This window comes from Drosophila obscura, unplaced genomic scaffold (assembly GCF_018151105.1).
Source record: "Drosophila obscura isolate BZ-5 IFL unplaced genomic scaffold, ASM1815110v1 contig_14, whole genome shotgun sequence".
In the NCBI taxonomy this organism is placed as follows: Eukaryota; Metazoa; Arthropoda; class Insecta; order Diptera; family Drosophilidae; genus Drosophila; species Drosophila obscura.
Window position 1 is genome coordinate 629980 of NW_024542724.1, and position 17694 is coordinate 647673.

A 17694-nucleotide genomic window follows, 5' to 3' on the forward strand; every position below is an offset into this window, starting at 1 on the left:
TACTACCTACTAATCTAGCTCTGCAAAATTAGCATATCTATATACTGTTGTTGGAATTTCAAAAGAGTTGGCAGCGCTGTTTTTTTTTTTGCTCTGCGACTCGGAGTGGCAGGCAAAAGTTTCGCAAAATTGCAATTGCAACTTGGGCCAAATTTAATGGCCCACAAGATGGCTAAGGTGTACAATGCTATTCCCGCCGGTTTCGAGGATGACGAGGATGAACTTGAAAATTACATGGCAAATTTGAAAATAAAGCGCTTGGAGAACATCACAACAGGTGCTGGCATTAATGGAACAAACTTTGATGCCACATTGGACGCTGAAGCGCAGGAGTTCTTCACAGTGTTTCGCGAAAAATGGAACATGTACAGCAAGAACAAGTCGCCCCACCTGGGCCGGGATCTCGGCAATGCTTTGAAGGATCACAAAGAGCCGCTGCTGCTGGCTTTGAAGATTTTCGCCAATTGTCCCGACTGCAGCAACATAAAGCCGAAAAGCCTGTCACTCTTTGTGCTGGACACCGTGTGTAAACTGCACCAGGATTATCCACAGCTCGATTGTGATCAGAACACCAGCATGATAGCATTTAATTTTGTCAAGACCTCGGGTGTGCACTCGCTAAACAAGGCCATAATCGAGGCATACAGACTGCATCAGATACGCCAGCTACTGCTGCCCAAGCTGCGCGAGATGCTGGACTCTGGCCAGTACAAGGAGGTGGCCCAGTGGGCCATTAGCCTGCAGGTGGCACACGAATTTGATATGCTGGAGCTGGCGTTTCCACTGATTGCACAGGAGAAGCTGCCGCTGGCCGAAGAGTACCTGGACCAGGCGACATCCCAGCGCCTGCCGTTTGTTAAGTTTCTTGACTCGCTGCTGCACAAAGATAAGTCCGTCTTTGAGCTCTGCGAGCCCATTCTGGAGTGCGTAATCCAACCTGTAATCCAATACAATCTTAAAAACACTCAAGTAACCTCCATTTCTCTTACAGCCGCTACAAGAATGTGAAGATCTCACATAATGTGCTGAGCTATCGCCCCATGTCGAAGATGGTGGCACGCCTGGCCAAGAAATACGGCTTCGATGATACCGTCACCCCCAACTACAAGTTTACAAAAACCTGCGGCTACTTGCATTATCTGTTTCGAGAGTACGAGAAGTCGCGCATTAACCTGGCCAGTTTTCGGGAGATGGTTAGCGTGCATGCCTCTGATCATGCCCTCCAGGTGGACTTTGTCAGATATGTGGCGGGGGCTCAGGATTCACGCAACGAAGCCGTCTACTGGTACAAAGAGTTCAAACTGAATCCCAAGGATTGTCCGCACGACATTCTATCGCAGATCTCACGCGGCATCAACGAGGAGGAAACGCCTCAAGTCCCAAATGATAACGGGGCCACATCTTCGGCCACTGGCTGTGATATGTACCTGACCATGGATCTGCCAGACGAATGCCTTCTCACTGTGGACACGGCATCACAGTTCGAACGTATGCTTGGCCATTTGAAGCGCGAACATATCATCTACATGGACTCGGAGTGGGTGCAGAATGTGTGCGGGGAGAGCCAGCTCTGTCTGCTGCAAATTGCCACCGTGCGCAATGTCTACCTGATTGATTGCCTGGCCAGGCAGAGCATCACAGCGAATCACTGGCGTGCCCTCGGAGCGGATGTATTCAATAACATGAACATCCTGAAGGTGGGCTTCTCCATGTATAGCGACTTGGCGGTGCTGCAGCGGTCGCTGCCGCTGCAATTGCGCCTGCAGTTGGCGCATCATTACCTCGATCTGCGCAGCCTTTGGCTGGAGCTGAAGAAGCAACGCTTTGGCATTGAACTGCCTTTTGGCAATGTCAATCGAGCGGGCGATGCCTTGTCCGATTTGTCGCTGGTTTGCCTGGGCAAGAAGCTTAACAAGACAAATCAATGTTCGAATTGGGCCAATCGTCCGTTGCGTCGCGAGCAGATATTGTATGCAGGTGAGTCCCGGTCAGCACTTCTATTGAATCAGAAATATTAATTATCCCTTTGGCAGCCATCGATGCCCGTTGCCTAATGCTCATTTACAACACTTTGCTGAATCGCGTGCCCAACATCAGTGTGGCCATAGACAAGAGCATTGCAAGCAACAATTTCCTGAAACGCGGCGGCAATGCCAATGTCAAATGATCAGCGATCAGCCCAGGATACGGATACCTCTCAGCCTGTCTGGTGATTCTCCTTGAAACAAATGCACTTTTGTTTCCCCAAACCCTCTACCCTCTTAACCGTAAGTTCAATGTTAAAGTTGAAGAGTATTTAAAGTAAGTTTAATGAGCAGCTAGCTCCTTATTAAGCGTGTCTATACGACAAATCTGATGTATTGAAAATCAAAAGCAACAACCCCCGAAGGAAGGAATTCTATTATTAATCTTATTTTTCTGTTTTTTTTTTTTGTAAATACTTTTGTATACATACTTTAAATTTTTCACATTTTTAAATTTTTTTATTTTTCTCTGTTATACGAAACGAATTTTTTATTTTATTTTTCATACAAAAATATAATCAAAAAAGTGAATAATAAAAGCAATTGAATAAAACTGAACAACTTTTAGAAGGTTCGTAGGGGTTTAACAATCTATTCCAAGTCATGGGCATAGGGACTATTCCAATCTCTCTCAAACACATTCCTTAGGTCGCTGCGCAGCGTCTTGGTTTGCTCCGTTTCGTGGGTTTCCCTGAGCACCAGGCCAATGCCGGCAGTGTCGGTGAAGTAGTCCCCAGACCAATTGGAGGTGCCTATGTAGGCCACTCGATCGGTGACCATGTATTTGTTGTGATTCACCCGACCAAAGGGTATCTTCTCTTGACTCGCATCCGTGGGCACAATGAAACGTCGCTGAAAAAAATGTGTTTAGTTTCAGAAAATTCTTAAATTTTTCTACTTACAATTTGAATATCGATTTTGTCCCTTTTGGAGTTGAGATCCAGCAGCGATTTGAGGTATTTATTCTCACTGGGATTGGAATGCTTCCACCAGGAGATGAGCAGCTTTACGGCCACACCCCGCTCCACGGCTGCCCGGCGCAGGGCATCATCGATGTACGGCCAATACTTGGGATGCTGGCCATAAATGATCAGAGGATAGTAGTCCATCACAGCAATGTTCACATACGTAATGGCCGAATCAATGGTGCTTAGTATGGCCTCCAGATCGTTGGTGCGACCGTTGGCGGAAAGTGGGGGTGGGGAACTGGACAAAAATCCCTCCATCGTTGTGTTGCTGTTCACATTTAGGATCATGGGCGAACGGAGGTTGTAGTTCGTCGAATAATCCCAGTTCCAGTTTGGTATTTTCGCATCCGTACTCTTTCCCAAATACCAATATTCCTTGAATATCTTGGCCACGTCTTTGGTGAGCTGTGGACAGTTCTGGGCCAGTATTCCCATCTCCTTCACCTGCGTCAGAGCCCGCCAGTCCATGTTGGCGCTGCCCAAGTAGAAATGCTGTTCATCTACAATCCAAAGTTTCGTGTGCAAGACGCCGCCCCCAAAGTACTTGGGAAATGACACTGACACCACTTCGGCCGCTCCATTGCTGGCCAGCAGCTTGGTGTCTTCATTCGGCGACACACTGGAGGGTTCACTCTGTGCTATGCGTATGTTGAGCCTGGGCGTGTTACTGCCACCGTTTCTATTATTCAGGAAGCGCTTGAAGATCTCCTCGCCTTGCTGAGTGCTGGTGTCGTTCACGCCGGGGGTGTCCTGGGCTCGAAGAGTCCAATAAAAGGAAGCAATGTCCAGGGACTCCTTGGCGCTGTCTAGCAGCTGCTGCCATGCCTCAAAGGTGCTCAAGAAGCGTGGACTGCCATCGGAGTAGTTGAGCCCAATGGGTATGGACTCCACCAGTTGGATTTTGCAGTCGTACTTGGACTGATCATACTTACTGCCGCCGCCACTCAAGTGCTGCAGTCGCGGCCGTGGCTGGAAGAACGAGGAGCCAAAGAAGAGTAGCAAAAACAGAGACACCATTAGCAACTGCACGGCCGGGGGATTAGCAGCCTCTTGTTGTTGTTGTTGCTGTCTGTTGTCTCCTGTTGGGGTGGCATCGGCAGCCCCATTTTCCACATCTTCCTCGTTATGCAGCGGCTTATATTGCTGCGGCATTTTTTGAATAAGTTCGGATCGGGTGGAAAAAAAACCCTAAATGATCGCCGATTAGTAATAGCCACACTCCGCTCTGTTATCTGTATCGATAATACGCAAGTGATAATGATTTTTCGTTTGCATTGAAGAATGATAAAGAAAGAACCACCTGAATCGCAATTCTAAAAGTCACAGAGAGAGAGGAGATTGAGAGAGCAGTGCTCTCAGAGCACACACTGGGCACTGAGAAAACAAACAAAAAAACAGCTGTTTACGTGAACATTTATTTGTTTCACCAACATTATGCTGCGAAATTCGATTTTTCCGAACAGGTAAAAAAGCTAATTAAATAATAAGTGTTTCTTTCCATTTTTCTGTTCCATTTGTGTGTATCACAGCAAGTTGCGGCAGTCACTGGCAAATGTGCTAGCTAGATGCAACAACAGCAGCAGCGGCGGAGGCGGCGGCAGTGCAACACTCGATGCCGAGACCAAACGTGAGGTGCAGCATCACGAGAATCATGATAAAGATTGGTGGAACCAGAACGGCACAATGGAAGCCCTGCATGCCCTAAATGAAATACGGTATGCAATCAATTTCCCGAAAATATTCGCCCGAGTACAAAGTTCTAAATTCCGCACAGTGTGCCCTTTATACGCGATGGCATCGTTGCGCGCGGCAATGTGAAGTCTCATTACGTAAATACCACAAAGGTGTTGAAGGGACAGCGCCTGCTGGAAGTCGGTTGTGGCGGTGGCCTGCTCACCGAACAGCTGGCGCGCCTGGGGGCCCAGGTTACTGGCATAGATTTGGCCGAGAAGCTAATTGCCGCAGCTCGTGAGCATTTAACGGAGCTCAGTCCGGAGCTGTGCAGCAATGTGAAGTACAAAATGGAGCCAGTAGATCAGCATGCCAAAGCAAATTGCGAGCGCTACGATGCCGTCATAGTATCCGAGGTACTGGAGCACGTGGAGGACAAGGTGGCCCTGCTGGAAGCGTGTGTGCGTAGCCTCAGACCAGGGGGATCCATCTTTATCACCACCTTGAACAAAACTCTGCCCATGTGGGTGGCCGGAGTGGTCTTGAGCGAGTATGTACTGAACCTGGTGCCCAAGGGCACGCATCATTGGGAGAAGATGATTTCCCCATTGGATGTTCAGCGCATATTGGACACGAGTAAGTATTAATTGGCTATACAGCACTTAAACAATGCTCATGTCCTGTCTGCATCATCGTCCCCTAGTGAACTGTCAGACCGTGTTGGTGAATGGCAGCACCTACGACTTCTGGAGCAACACTTGGCGCTGGATAAACACGACCCAAATGTGTTACGCCCTGCAGGCAGTGAAGGAATCGGATTGAATTCGTATATTTTAGATAACTAGACTAAGTCACTATGTTACAACTAAGAAGTTTGAACCAATGATTAAACTAAGGCTGCGCCTAATCGTCGTCTTCGTCGCGAGGTCTCTTGAACTGTGGCTTCTGTTGTTTTTGGTAGCCTTGCTTCCGCTTGAGGTCGTTCTTTGTGCTAAACTTCTTGGACATGTTATTGGCGACACTGGGCGCCTTGTTGGTGTAGTACGCTTTGGCCATATCCTGGTCGGACACCTCCTTGGGCTGTTCGGGTTTCACTTTAGCCAGCTTTTGGGCCAGCTCCTGTTCCATTAGCACCTCAAGGTCTGGATTCATGCCACGAAAACTGAGACGACCGTCGATTAGACCAGCGCAAATGGTATAGCTGGGCTCGATGATGAAGTTGGAATTGGAGTTCAACATTTTCGCGTTAATTTCGTTCGAGTACAGTGCCCGACTCTGCTCGTCGTCATCTTCTTTGTCAACCTTCACTTTGGTGCGTTGCATGAATTTCATGTCCAGGACACCACGCGAAAGCCTCGGCTTGACTTTCGACGGCATTTTATTTATTTAAATGTTAATTTAATTATTACTACCTAAATAGAATTTGTGCACGTTGTTCCACGGGCAGAAGAATGTGAGAACAAAACAAACGGGGAAAAGTCATGCCAGTGTTGTGAAACGTCCGTCAGACCTGAGAAAACGTGGCGGGCCTGGCATTCAAATTATTTTATGAATTTTATGAAATCAGAGTGCGCCCAGTCATTAAATTCCTATTTTTGGTTAGCTCAGCTCCTTGGCTCTTACTCAAAATCATAAATTAAACACAATGCTTTGTCCCTCCAAACGATACGTCCATAGACAACGTGACCCAAGTAAAAACAATAATCACGTACAGCATTTGGAAAATATATTTGCTCACAGAGGAAATCTTATCACAATGATACGCTTCTACGCCGGACACGAGTGTCTGTGGAACAGAAGGCATGCCGAATACCCTAACCTAAGAAAAAGAAATCAACTATGGAGCTGGATAGGGAAACAGTTTGGTCCGGGCGTGTCGGGATCTGAAGTGGAATGTGTTATGAATGGCTTGTCCACGCAAGCCTTGGACGAGTTTGCACGAATTGAAGAATGTAAAATGAGAGGTGGTCTCTGTGGCAAGCCGTCCTTTGACCTTCTGGAAGAGTTTCAGTTCTTGTTGCGGGAGAAAGTGAATGTTGAGAGTCAGGCTCCGACTCCTGCCTATGACATGAAACCCAGTCTCACAGAGCCTGCTTTTATTGCATTGGAAGACTCTGAAGGACTCCAACACTCTGACAAAGTCAGCAATCCCGATGTGGATGCTTTTATTGCCGCCGATGATGGCTCGTGCGAAGGTACCGATGCCGATTTGGATGAATTCTGCAATGAACTAAGACAAGAACTGGGCCAGCTTCGTCCAGATGATTGCTTGAAGGCACAAAAGAAGATCCTTTTAATCATGCACGAGGCCCGACTAAAGCGTAAACCTGCTAAAATCAAACCCATTTTAAAGAAATTCGTCCACTGGAAACCCTAGACTTAGAAAACCTGTACATGTGTATGTGCAGATTTGACAGATTACAGTTTCAAAATTGATTTTGTGGAAATTTGTTGTCATGTCAAGCTCAAGCTTCATTGGATTAATCAAAAAGAATTATCACAGCTTGGTGAACATATTCTCCTCCGATTCGGACTCGGCTTCTTCGCCTCGGCGTCTGAATGCGTTCAATGTGAAATTCAGTGGAAGAGCCAAGTTCCATACAATACTGTCGCAGAAGGATACGGTGACCAAGCTGATACATCTATATCGTCAGAATGAATGCCTCTGGAATCCGAGTTGTCCGGACTACAAGAGTGCCGAGTACCAGGAGAAGGTTTGGAAGGACATTGCCTCGGCCATAGATACAAATATGCCGGTTGTTCCCGTCAAACGAAAAGTGCACGTTCTGCGTGATCAATGGGAAGCAGCCAAGAAGTTTCCGATGCCCAAATTCTTTGATTATCCAGACTTTGGTTTCCTCAGTCAGGCGGCGGCTGCCGTCGAAGAGCAGGTGGTGGAACCAGATCGCATGGATTCAGGCAGTGAGCAAACTGTACAGGCAGATGAGGCTGGGGCGGAACTTTCATCAGACTATGTAATAGCGAATAAAGCCCAGCATATTGCAAATCTTTGCGAGGTAATATGGAAAATTATATTTTAACTTTAATACAGAATTTAATTTCCCCCTGAATACCTTACACAACACAGGTAATTCGAATTGATTTGGAGCAAATCCAAGATGAATTTTTTTTCGAGGCAAAGTGGAAAATCCTTGATGTACTACGCGATGCACAGTTAAAACAGATGCAACGGCTGCAGGAGAGCCAAAAACAAAAATCAGATGATGCAGATTCAACAACTCTATAGAAACAAATGAAATATATAAAAAAATTAAATGAATCAGTGTTTCCATTGTATTTAACCCTAGAAGTGTTAACACGAACACACTTTTTGTTTGTGCTATATCTGTTTTCCACTAATGATCTTTATATGTTTTATTAAATCTTTAGTCGGCAGTGATATCTTGCTGTGTGCAGAAAACTTTAAAACGTCATCAAGTTTTGTAAAAAAAAATGTTTTCTGCAGGATATTTGAGGATAATTAAAAGTTAAAATACAAGCAAAAACCTCCTTAAATTTAATTTTAAATATTAGGAAAACTTCAAAAAAGACATAATAGTTTGTTTCACAAAACAATTGTGTATTGTTTTCGTATAAAAAAAAGATGATAGATAGTTTGGAAGTCAAAGATTCGACAGAGGTCGAGGGGTAAAATTAACCGATACTATCTAGGGTTAAACTCGTGCCTAGTGTTGGGAGCTGTACAGTCATGCCCATGCTTGTCATTATACAGCACTATAAGTCAGAATAGAAAAAAGTGACATAAATAAATGGCGGAAAATTTTGCTCAAGCGCCAACATTTGTATTCAAGTGAGATTTGTCGTAAAAATAGGCAATCATTAAGTTGTTTAAACGCGTGTCAAATCCAGTTCAACCACGTTAATATCTACCAAATACCGAACAAAGACTTCCATTTGAACGCGTGCCATGTACAAGCGTAAATCTGCAAGTATTGGAATAAGGGACAGCGCGGGCCCGGGCTCTGCTCTCACGACGAAGAACAGCAGAGCCAAAGGTGCTGCTAGCAATGTGGACATGGATGAGGCGATGACGATAAAGGTGTATGAGAATGAGAGCGTTCACATGGACATGTCCCAAGACCCGCAGCAACAACAGTCGCTAAAATCGCCGTCCCAACCACAGCCAGGTCAGCAGCGCTCTGTGGGCTCGCTCGTCTTGTTAACCCGAAAATTTGTGGAGCTCATGAAGTCCAATGGTGGGTCCATTGATCTGAAAGAGGTAAGTGTCTCCAGATTGTTTGGCAACATTTATTTATCGCTTTCGTTTAACTGTAGGCCACGAAAATCTTGGATGTGCAGAAGCGACGCATATACGATATAACCAATGTGTTAGAGGGCATTGGACTGATTGATAAGGGCAGACACTGTTCCCTAGTACGCTGGCGGTAAGTGTTCCCATCGTTTGTGGTGTTCCATTTGTCCTATTTTGTATTTGGTTTGCTACAGCGGAGGGGGGTTCAACAATGCCAAGGACCAAGAGGAGTACGACGTGGCTCGTGAGCGCACCAATCATCTGAAGAAGGAGGAGGAAGACCTAGACAAGCAGCTAGAGTATGCGCAACGCAATTTGCGATATGTAATGCAGGATCCAACAAATCTCTCATATGCCTATCTCACGCGGGACGATTTTCTTCAAATGTATGCTGATGACTCGGTCTTTACCATACCCAATTACGACGAAGAGGTGGAGATCCAGCGCAATGATGTAAGCCACTTTTCAGAAGGTAGTAAATCAAAGTCGAAATGCTAGATTTATCCCCTCCCCAAACAGAGCGAACTCCGCGTTTCCCTGGACAATGGCAGCACCATTGATATACGGCTGGTCACAAACCAGGGAAAGAGCACAACAAATCCAAACGATGCTGATGGTTTCTTTGACTATCGGCGCTTGGATACCCCATCTCCATCCATCTCATCCCGATCCAGCGAAGATGGCAGCGGTCCCACAAGCACTGGCAACGTCATCACGGACGAGCATACGTACTCATGCAATCCCGATCTAAAGGAGGAGATGAAGCTGCTGGAAAACGAACTCACTGCAAAAATAATCTTTCAAAATTACATGACTGGCCACTCGCTGAGAAGGTTCTATCCCGATGACCCCAATTTAGGTTGGTGTTTGCCCATTTCTCAGTTTACTCATCGGATGCAGGTTCCAGACCAATATTATGTGATATGTATGTTTTTTTTTATTACAGAAAATCCGCCACTTGTCCAACTGAATCCACCACATGATGACTTCAACTTTGTACTGAAAAGTGACGAAGGTATCTGTGAGCTTTTTGACGTACAATGCTCTTAGCTGCGGGACGGACGGGACTTACAACGACTTTGTAACGATTGTAATTGGCCGAGTGCGTTGTGCAAATATTTATGATTAGTACAATTTTGACTTTTGATTTCTTTTATAGAAGTAGAAATTTTAACTAGCTTAATTCCATGTATTTTTGGCAGACTAACAACAAACCAATAAATCTTTTAGACACACGCATGCATTCATTCTTGTAAAGAATGTGTGGTGGTTTATACATTGCATACCTTTTAATTGATTGTACATACTGCTATTTATTCATTATTTGTCCATAATGTTTTACTTTTGTGTACCATCACATGTACCGACTCTACCGCTTCAGATGCATGTATCCTGTTAAAACCAAAGGCCATTCCATAAATTGGAATTCCATATCCCCTGATGGAATAACCTTCTGATAATTTACCCAAAGAGATCGCTGTGGTTTCAATTTAGTATTTGGTTAGCTTAGCATTACTAGCTATCTAGCACCCTCAGCACTGAACACATAATTTCTTGAGATAAATAAATCAATTTTCTATAAGATTCGCTTATTCATGTCCAGCAACATGATTAGCTTGTGCAAGAATATGTTTTGCTGCTGAATCACATTCACAACCATTGAAATGTTATTTATATTCATTTTAATTATAAATGTTTACAAATTTTCACCTCACGAAATTGTGAGCATCAGCTGTTTCTCATGGATGGTGGATGGTCTCAGTATGAATCGGTGTTTCACATCTTTCAAAAATTCCCACCGTTCCCCCGGGATGCGCTCAGTGTGCAGAGGTCATTAGGGGAAAGATATCGTGATTATTTTTATTCATTTATATTTTCTTGGTCAGTTGCTATTAATTATTTCAGATATATAAATATAATCTAATTTCATATCCGCGATTAAATTTACTGGATTAAAAAATTATAGTTTCACCTAAAACTTATTATCTGAATTATTCTGTATCCATTTTTAATAGTTATTTTGTTGGGAATATTCTCATGTTCGATTTTATTAAATAATTAATTTTATTCGTTTGGAAATTATAATATTATATTGATGTTTCCCACTAAAATTTGGCTCCTACTTTTGAAATTAATTAAAAATTCATTATTTAAGCCTAGTACTCAGCTCCAAACCTTTTTGCTAGCAAAAAGTGCCACATATTTTTTTTAGCGACCAGTGGTGTGACCAGAGCTGTGCACTGCATTCCGCACCGCTACACTGATAAGACAGCTGTTTGGTTTTGTTTAAATTAAAGTAAATGAAATGTACTTCTTTGACTGGGTTCGGTCTTCCCCAGGCATATTCTGGGCTCCCCAATATTTGATTGGCAAAGGAATGTGTCTGGCTATCAGCAGCAGCAGCAGGAGATGGTTCATACAAATTAATAAAACTAATATATTGTAATATCCATATAATTGTTCTTCATATAGCTGCCTTAATTAGATTCTATTTGTTTTCATTTTTAAGTATTTCTCAATCCAATGAAAAAGAGTTCTGAAAACTAGCCAATCCTGAACAAAATTAATTGAGGAATCGGATAAAATTATTTGTTTAGGGCTGAGAGGGCCACCTAGCTAATAATATTAAACGGAATATCAAAATCGAGGAATATCAAACGCATTTTGTCAGTATATGTGCGGTATATGTACGGTATATTTCTGGGGTATTTTTGGGCTCACAATTTCAACGTAGAAATGAGTCCGGAGAGCGATTTGAGTGCTCTCTTTCGACTGGGTCATGGCAAGGTATGGCCCCAGTATTAAGCCGGCCAAACTTTTTTTAAGGGCCTCGTAAGGACCTCGCCCTAGCCCCGACGGACTAAATATACCATGGGTGCGCGAAAGCACAAAATCATCCATGGTGAGGTGAGTTTTTTCCTTGAAAGCTCTGGATTTTGTGACGTCATACCTAACGGCACTTGATCGGCGCAAAAAAAAAATAGAGTTTCACGTGCATTTAAAACTCTGACAAAATGCGTGAAGAGACGAAGCAGAGACTATGGATGCAAATGAAGAAAAAATATGGTGAAGACAGATTATCGGAGGGCGAATGGAAAAAGTTAAAGGAAGACTTTCTACAGAGCTGGAACAAACCATGTTATATATCCATACAAACTGTAAAGTAAAAATAAATGATATTTATTGAATTGCTATTAATCTCTATCTCTTTCAAGATGGATAAGTTATCTAAAGACCAATTGGCCGAAGCTGCTTTGCGCGAAAAACAGAGGAAAGCGTCCATAGCACCTGACCAATCTATGCCAGTTCCTCGGGAGCACGCTGTCCTTGAAAATGCAAGAAACATAACAAATACTGATTAAATAGGTGTTAACATATAATTTACATCGTTCAGGGGGAGCAGTCGCTGCTATTAAAGAGCAAACGCAGAACGAAACTTGAGACAAACCCGACATCAACTCATGACGGATCTACTTCGCCTTCTGAGGAGCTCACTGACTCGTTAAGATGTAGACCCAGTTTGCTTTCTCTGGACCTGTGTGGCCCTGAAAAGGTTAGAAACAAATTAGATGTCGATTGAACGATAACAACATATAATTTATAACGTACAGGAGGAGCAATCGCAATCCTCAAAGACTAGCCAAGGCGCGGTCAAAGCTCAGGCTAAACCGGTAGCAACTCCTGACGGCCCTATTCCGCCTCCTCGGGAGCACACTGGCCTTGAAAAGGTAAGTAATCTGAAATAAACCGATTGAAAAACTATTAACATATAACTTATATGGTACAGGGTGGCCAAAAGCGATCATCAAAGCCTAGTCACAACTCAGTCAAAGCTGACATAGAACCTAGAGCAACTCCTGACGTACCTTTTAAGTCTACTCAGAAGCTCATTGGCCCATCAAAGCGTAAACCCAAAACGCTTTCATTCGACCTCCAAGGCTCTGAAAAGGTATGAAACATTAAAAATACTGACTGAATTGATATTTAAACAGTATTTATATCGTACAGGCGGAACAATCATTAAAGCCTAGCTACGGCGCGGTCGAAACAGATGGATCTATTTCGCCTCATCGCGAGGCGAAACAATCGATAGTATTGAAGCGTAGATCTAGTTCCAGAGGCGGGCCAGAACAAGCACCGACTCCTGACGGACCCACTGAGCTTGAAAAGGTAAGAAAATAAAATTTAAATTTATATCTAAATTTATAATTTAGATATCATTTCTATCATTCAGGCGGACCAAAAGCGAACAAAGAAGCCTATTAAAGCTGTGGCAAAATCGCCAGAGACTAGTGAAGGATCTATTCAACCTGCTCGGGAGCTCACTGGCTCATCGAACTCAACTCAACGTAGACCCAACTCGAGTCCTCTGCTCGGCCCTAACCCCGAAAAGGTAAGAAAATATATAAATACTGATTTAAATGGCTGAAAATGTAAAAACATAGACAGATGAAGATATAGATAGATATAAATATAGATAATAGATTAAATAGGTGTAAGGTTAGATAGAGGCGGCCATAAGTCTGACTGAGACACACTTGTCACACTTTGGCCGGGTTCGGCTCCTCGGGGTAACGCTGGAATCTTAGCGCAATGTCCGCAGTTATCCCATTCAGATGCACTTATGAAGTGGCCATTGGCATACAAAAATCGTTCTTTTGGAATTGAAGTAGCCACCAGCTCTGGCCAATTCACAGTTTGGCTGTCTCTGTAGATTTTTAGTCCTTGCAGGCAGTTCAGTGCTTCCCTGATTGCTAGTAATTCCGCTTGAAAGACGCTGCAGTGATCCGGGAGCCTGAGAGAATGCCTAAATTTGAGCTGATCGGAGTAGATTCCCCTCCAATGTTTTTGTCTATGTAATGGACATTGATCTGACTATCGCTATATGTAATCATTGAACTTTAATTGTGTTCATACCCCATGCTTAATAGGTATTAATATATATACTATATTTATATTATACAGGTGGACAAATTGGGACCATCAAAGCTTAGCGATAGCTCGGTCAGTGCTGACGGATCTATTCTGCCTTCTCTAGAGAACACAGTGATAAAAAAAGTAAGATATGTTATAGATAATGACTGAATAGGTTTCCAATAAATAGTTTATATCGTTTAGGAGGTCCAGCCGCGCCGATTAAAGCGTATACCCAGCTCCAGAGGCGGTCCAGAACTAGCAGCCACTCATGACGGAGACATTCCGCCTGTTTGGGAAAACACTGGTCCATCGAAGCGTCGACCCAAATCGATTCTTCCGGAACTGCAAGGCCCTGAAAAGGTATGAAACAAAATAAATTGAATTGGTATGAATAATAAATATAATATATATCGTTTAGGAAGCAAAATCGCTGGCATCAAAGCGTAGACCGAGTTGCAGAGGCGGGCCAGAACCAGAACCAGCACCAGCACCGACTTTTGAGCTTAAAAAAGTAATAAACAAAATGAATTATGCTTGAATGGGTAATATAGCATTTATATCGTACAGGCGGAAAAATTGGGACCATCAAAGCTTAGCGATCGCTCGGTTAAAGCTGAGGAAAAACCGCCGGCGACTCCTGACGCTGATATTTTGCCAACGACTCCCGAAGGATCTACTACATCCAGCCCTGAGCTTAAAAAGGTATGCAACAATTTATTCTTGTATAATCAATATATAAATTATATGTATGTAGTTACTAAAATATACTTGTTATCGTTCAGGTTCAGGCAGATATATCGCGTTCATTGAAGCATACAAATTCTGATAAACAGCGCACTCGCATCTTAAAAAGGCGTCGCGACACCCTGAATTCTGGCTGGCAGCGTAAGGAACTCAGAGAATCGCTTGACGATTTGCCCTTGTCTGAATGGCGGAATCAAATATTAAACCGCAATGGCACTAAAACTGACGGAAAAAACCGTGAAACTATAGAAAACCATAGCCCCAAGTCTCAAGTGTCTCCAGTGTCAGTTAAGCGTAAACCACCGACTGAGCCTACCATAACAATCCCAATGCAGCCAATTAAGAGAAGGAGGCAAACACATGTTCCAGTAAAAGTTTTACGCTGTATTTTGGAATATATACATCCTAACAGATTTCTTTTGTTGCCACAGATTAGCCGACATCTGGAGAGTATTCGTTCAATGCCTGAGATTGAAATGGGTCCTACTCCTATCGATTTACGCACTGACATATTGGAGGAATCTGAAAAGCAATCTGATATTAATCATTTGCCCAGGGCCGTGCAAAAGAACCAAGACAGCATTGATTTAGAAAAGGCAGCAGAACTTGTGGAATATGCTCCGGAGTTGGCCGACAGCACCATGGCGACCTGCTGGACTGAGGAGCAAATCGATTTAAGCAACGAGAACAATGTGGACGACATTGAGATACCACTTTTCGAATTGGATGATGAAGGTGATCGAACACCGGACATAGATCGTTGCCTAAAGATCTTCACCAGTAAAACGCCAAGCGAAATTGATGATGAATTGGCCAACACCACGGAGTTCTTTGAACGCTTGCCTAATTCCTCCACAGTCGATTTGGAAAAGGCAGACCTCATGCTCACTGGCGTGGAGGAGGAGGTTCTTGACTATGAAGAGGACAGGGACGATGATGTCTTATCGGTTACGGCTACATCTTGGGATGGCATGGATGAAGTGGAGAAAAAACCAGAGACTACGGCAGTTTCATTAAGAAATTATCGCATACCACGAATTACCAGTGAGGTACTCAAGTCGCAGCCGAAAATAATGCGCTCGCTGTACATCAAGGAGGAGACACTGAACGAAAAGGAACAGGCGGAGCCACAGAAGCGGATATTAACGCCACGGAAATCATCAGGGCCTACCACATCTATAGCTTTCGATGGGGCGTCGTTTGTGCTCGACCAACATGAAGTGCCACCTCCAACATTGCCGGGTGCTTTACCTTTAGAGGCTACCCCAATAATGCAATCGCTGTACGATCAGAAACAGAGCACAATCGGCCATAACGCATATTCAGTGCCTCCAGTACGCACACCAATAATACACACGCTTAACGGACATGCACAGAGTAACATAGAAGCACAAACCTTATATTCAGTGCCTCCTCCCACAGCTCTTTCTTTAGCGGTGCCTCTAACGTCTTCAGTACGTACTCCAATAATTTACTCAACTAACAACCAGGAAGAGAGACAGATTCAGGAGATTTCACAAGCGCACAACCAATATCCAGTGCCTTCTTCAGCTTCAGTCGCACCAACGCTATATTCAGCGCCTGCTCCAATTGTAAGGCAGCTACAGGATAACCCCACATTGATTATGCCTGCTGCAACAGTGACTCCGTCGTTGGGCAATCCACGTGCCCAGGCATTAGCCGCTCGACATGTTACCGAATCCCAACCGAAATTTGATCCGCCTTATCGTGCTTCAGGTGGGATGGACAATTCTTCTCGTGCGAGCGATAATAAATGGTTTAGTTGTGAGTACTTGATGGTGAATTTGTTTGGAATCAAGTGCTATGCAAATCTAGACGATGAATGCACCGCTCAAAGCTGTAATCATACATTCACCGCCATCGCAGAGGTTACCCGGAAACTGATGAGACTGGATGAGAATACCCTGGTATTCACATATCACCGAATTGTAATGCATAGTCAGCGCCTTTTCCTTACATTCGCTTCTGTTTATGTTGATGTATTCGATTCACTCAATCTGCAGACCGACTTGTTTCACTTGCTGATGACTTGTCGATTGTACAAGCCCTTTTGTGCTTCCATTATTAGTAAAGTCTTCAGTGCCATGAAAAGTAAGGGCTTGGAAACGCAGGCAACGCGTTGCATTATGGAGTACCTATGGATGCCCAGTAAAGCGCATGAATTCAGGGAAATTACATTAACAATATTACAACTTCTAGCAACCTCCAATTGGTACATTTATACTGATAATATGGTCGAACTATGCCAGACACAAGGGTTCTACTTACCACCTGAGATATTGATAACCATTCTCTCGTCGACCAACGGCAGACCCGAATTGAAACACGAGGCTATTAAGCTCTTGTGGGTCATGCGAGTCGGCTCTGGGGAATCGAACGCAGAGCTTAAAAAAGCTATCGAGATGTTTGGGGAACAAAACACATGTCCGAGCCCTCCTTACTTTCCCTAGACTATGAGAAGAGCACCAGTTGACGTTGACCCAATATATTATATGTAATTTAAAATCATAAAATCTCACGCTGTTGAACAGCAGAATCCTAACCAAATCAGGATATATTTAGGTTCGCGATTATAACATCCCATTGGACTTAACATTTATAAATGTACAAACATGTTTGTATTAAGATAATTATGATAATTAAATAAAACAGGACTAATAACTAAAGAAATCTGTGTGCTATTATTATATTTTCTGTATTTCAGTTTTTCAGGTTTTTCTAGCCCAAATTAGTGCCGGTACCTTGCATGGGCTTCAGGCACGCTGACGCTTGTGATCCTGAGGCAATGTTTGGTACATGAGAGATGTACATAATATGTACTTGCAGAAGATGATGAACACATCTACATTCTTAGGGGAACGCAATATCTTATCCTCGTCATGCCGGGTCTGGACGGGTCTGGTTTGGACGAGCACCCGACCCTATGCACAGAAGAAAGCACCCAAGAGGTGTGCATCTGGAGAAGCATCTTCAGAGAGTCCATGACGTTCACGACTCGCCTGAGCGAATTGAGTCATCCGAATCGGAATTGAGCTCAAGCTCAAGCTCCGACAGCGACGACGACGTTCTAAGTAAG

The 17694-nt window shown here is 43.8% G+C and overlaps 7 protein-coding genes across 8 annotated transcripts; 5 read left to right on the forward strand and 2 right to left on the reverse strand.

Annotated features, from left to right (window-relative positions):
- The first annotated feature begins 81 nt into the window (after positions 1–81).
- On the forward strand, positions 82–2481 carry LOC111075452 (exonuclease mut-7 homolog). The gene is made up of 3 exons (XM_022368743.2): positions 82–923; positions 992–1977; positions 2034–2481. The coding sequence occupies exons 1-3, from the start codon at positions 157–159 to the stop codon at positions 2165–2167; spliced, it is 1887 nt and encodes a 628-aa protein (XP_022224435.1). The 5' UTR covers positions 82–156; the 3' UTR covers positions 2168–2481.
- A 36-nt stretch (positions 2482–2517) lies between these two features.
- On the reverse strand, positions 2518–4270 carry LOC111075453 (5'-3' exonuclease PLD3). The gene is made up of 2 exons (XM_022368744.2): positions 2927–4270; positions 2518–2876 (listed from the first exon to the last, which is right to left on the reverse strand). Exons 1-2 carry the CDS (start codon positions 4142–4144, stop codon positions 2616–2618), a joined length of 1479 nt encoding a protein of 492 aa, XP_022224436.2. The 5' UTR covers positions 4145–4270; the 3' UTR covers positions 2518–2615.
- A 233-nt stretch (positions 4271–4503) lies between these two features.
- Positions 4504–5599, forward strand: LOC111075455 (ubiquinone biosynthesis O-methyltransferase, mitochondrial). The gene is made up of 3 exons (XM_022368746.2): positions 4504–4707; positions 4767–5299; positions 5367–5599. The coding sequence occupies exons 1-3, from the start codon at positions 4676–4678 to the stop codon at positions 5483–5485; spliced, it is 684 nt and encodes a 227-aa protein (XP_022224438.2). The 5' UTR covers positions 4504–4675; the 3' UTR covers positions 5486–5599.
- On the reverse strand, positions 5448–6128 carry LOC111075459 (M-phase phosphoprotein 6). The gene has a single exon (XM_022368748.2). The coding sequence runs from the start codon at positions 6038–6040 to the stop codon at positions 5567–5569; it is 474 nt and encodes a 157-aa protein (XP_022224440.2). The 5' UTR covers positions 6041–6128; the 3' UTR covers positions 5448–5566.
- A 117-nt stretch (positions 6129–6245) lies between these two features.
- LOC111075458 lies at positions 6246–7960 on the forward strand. 2 transcript variants are annotated; one of them, XR_002607954.2, is made up of 2 exons: positions 6246–7680; positions 7752–7960. XR_002607954.2 is itself a non-coding variant. In XM_022368747.2 (2 exons), the coding sequence occupies exons 1-2, from the start codon at positions 7120–7122 to the stop codon at positions 7908–7910; spliced, it is 720 nt and encodes a 239-aa protein (XP_022224439.2). In that variant the 5' UTR covers positions 6255–7119; the 3' UTR covers positions 7911–7960. The 2 variants fall into 2 exon arrangements, 1 of the variants encoding a protein (XP_022224439.2); XM_022368747.2 differs by having other exon boundaries at positions 6255–7680.
- A 439-nt stretch (positions 7961–8399) lies between these two features.
- On the forward strand, positions 8400–10229 carry LOC111075454 (transcription factor E2F2). Its single transcript, XM_022368745.2, has 5 exons — positions 8400–8903; positions 8960–9069; positions 9131–9389; positions 9456–9795; positions 9883–10229. The coding sequence occupies exons 1-5, from the start codon at positions 8592–8594 to the stop codon at positions 9984–9986; spliced, it is 1125 nt and encodes a 374-aa protein (XP_022224437.1). The 5' UTR covers positions 8400–8591; the 3' UTR covers positions 9987–10229.
- A 1632-nt stretch (positions 10230–11861) lies between these two features.
- LOC111075466 (titin) lies at positions 11862–17284 on the forward strand. Its single transcript, XM_022368759.2, has 13 exons — positions 11862–12094; positions 12152–12271; positions 12331–12489; positions 12548–12664; positions 12724–12885; positions 12945–13106; positions 13171–13329; positions 13902–13994; positions 14055–14213; positions 14272–14364; positions 14421–14555; positions 14636–14965; positions 15029–17284. The coding sequence occupies exons 1-13, from the start codon at positions 11951–11953 to the stop codon at positions 17066–17068; spliced, it is 3873 nt and encodes a 1290-aa protein (XP_022224451.2). The 5' UTR covers positions 11862–11950; the 3' UTR covers positions 17069–17284.
- Positions 17285–17694: the final 410 nt, after the last annotated feature.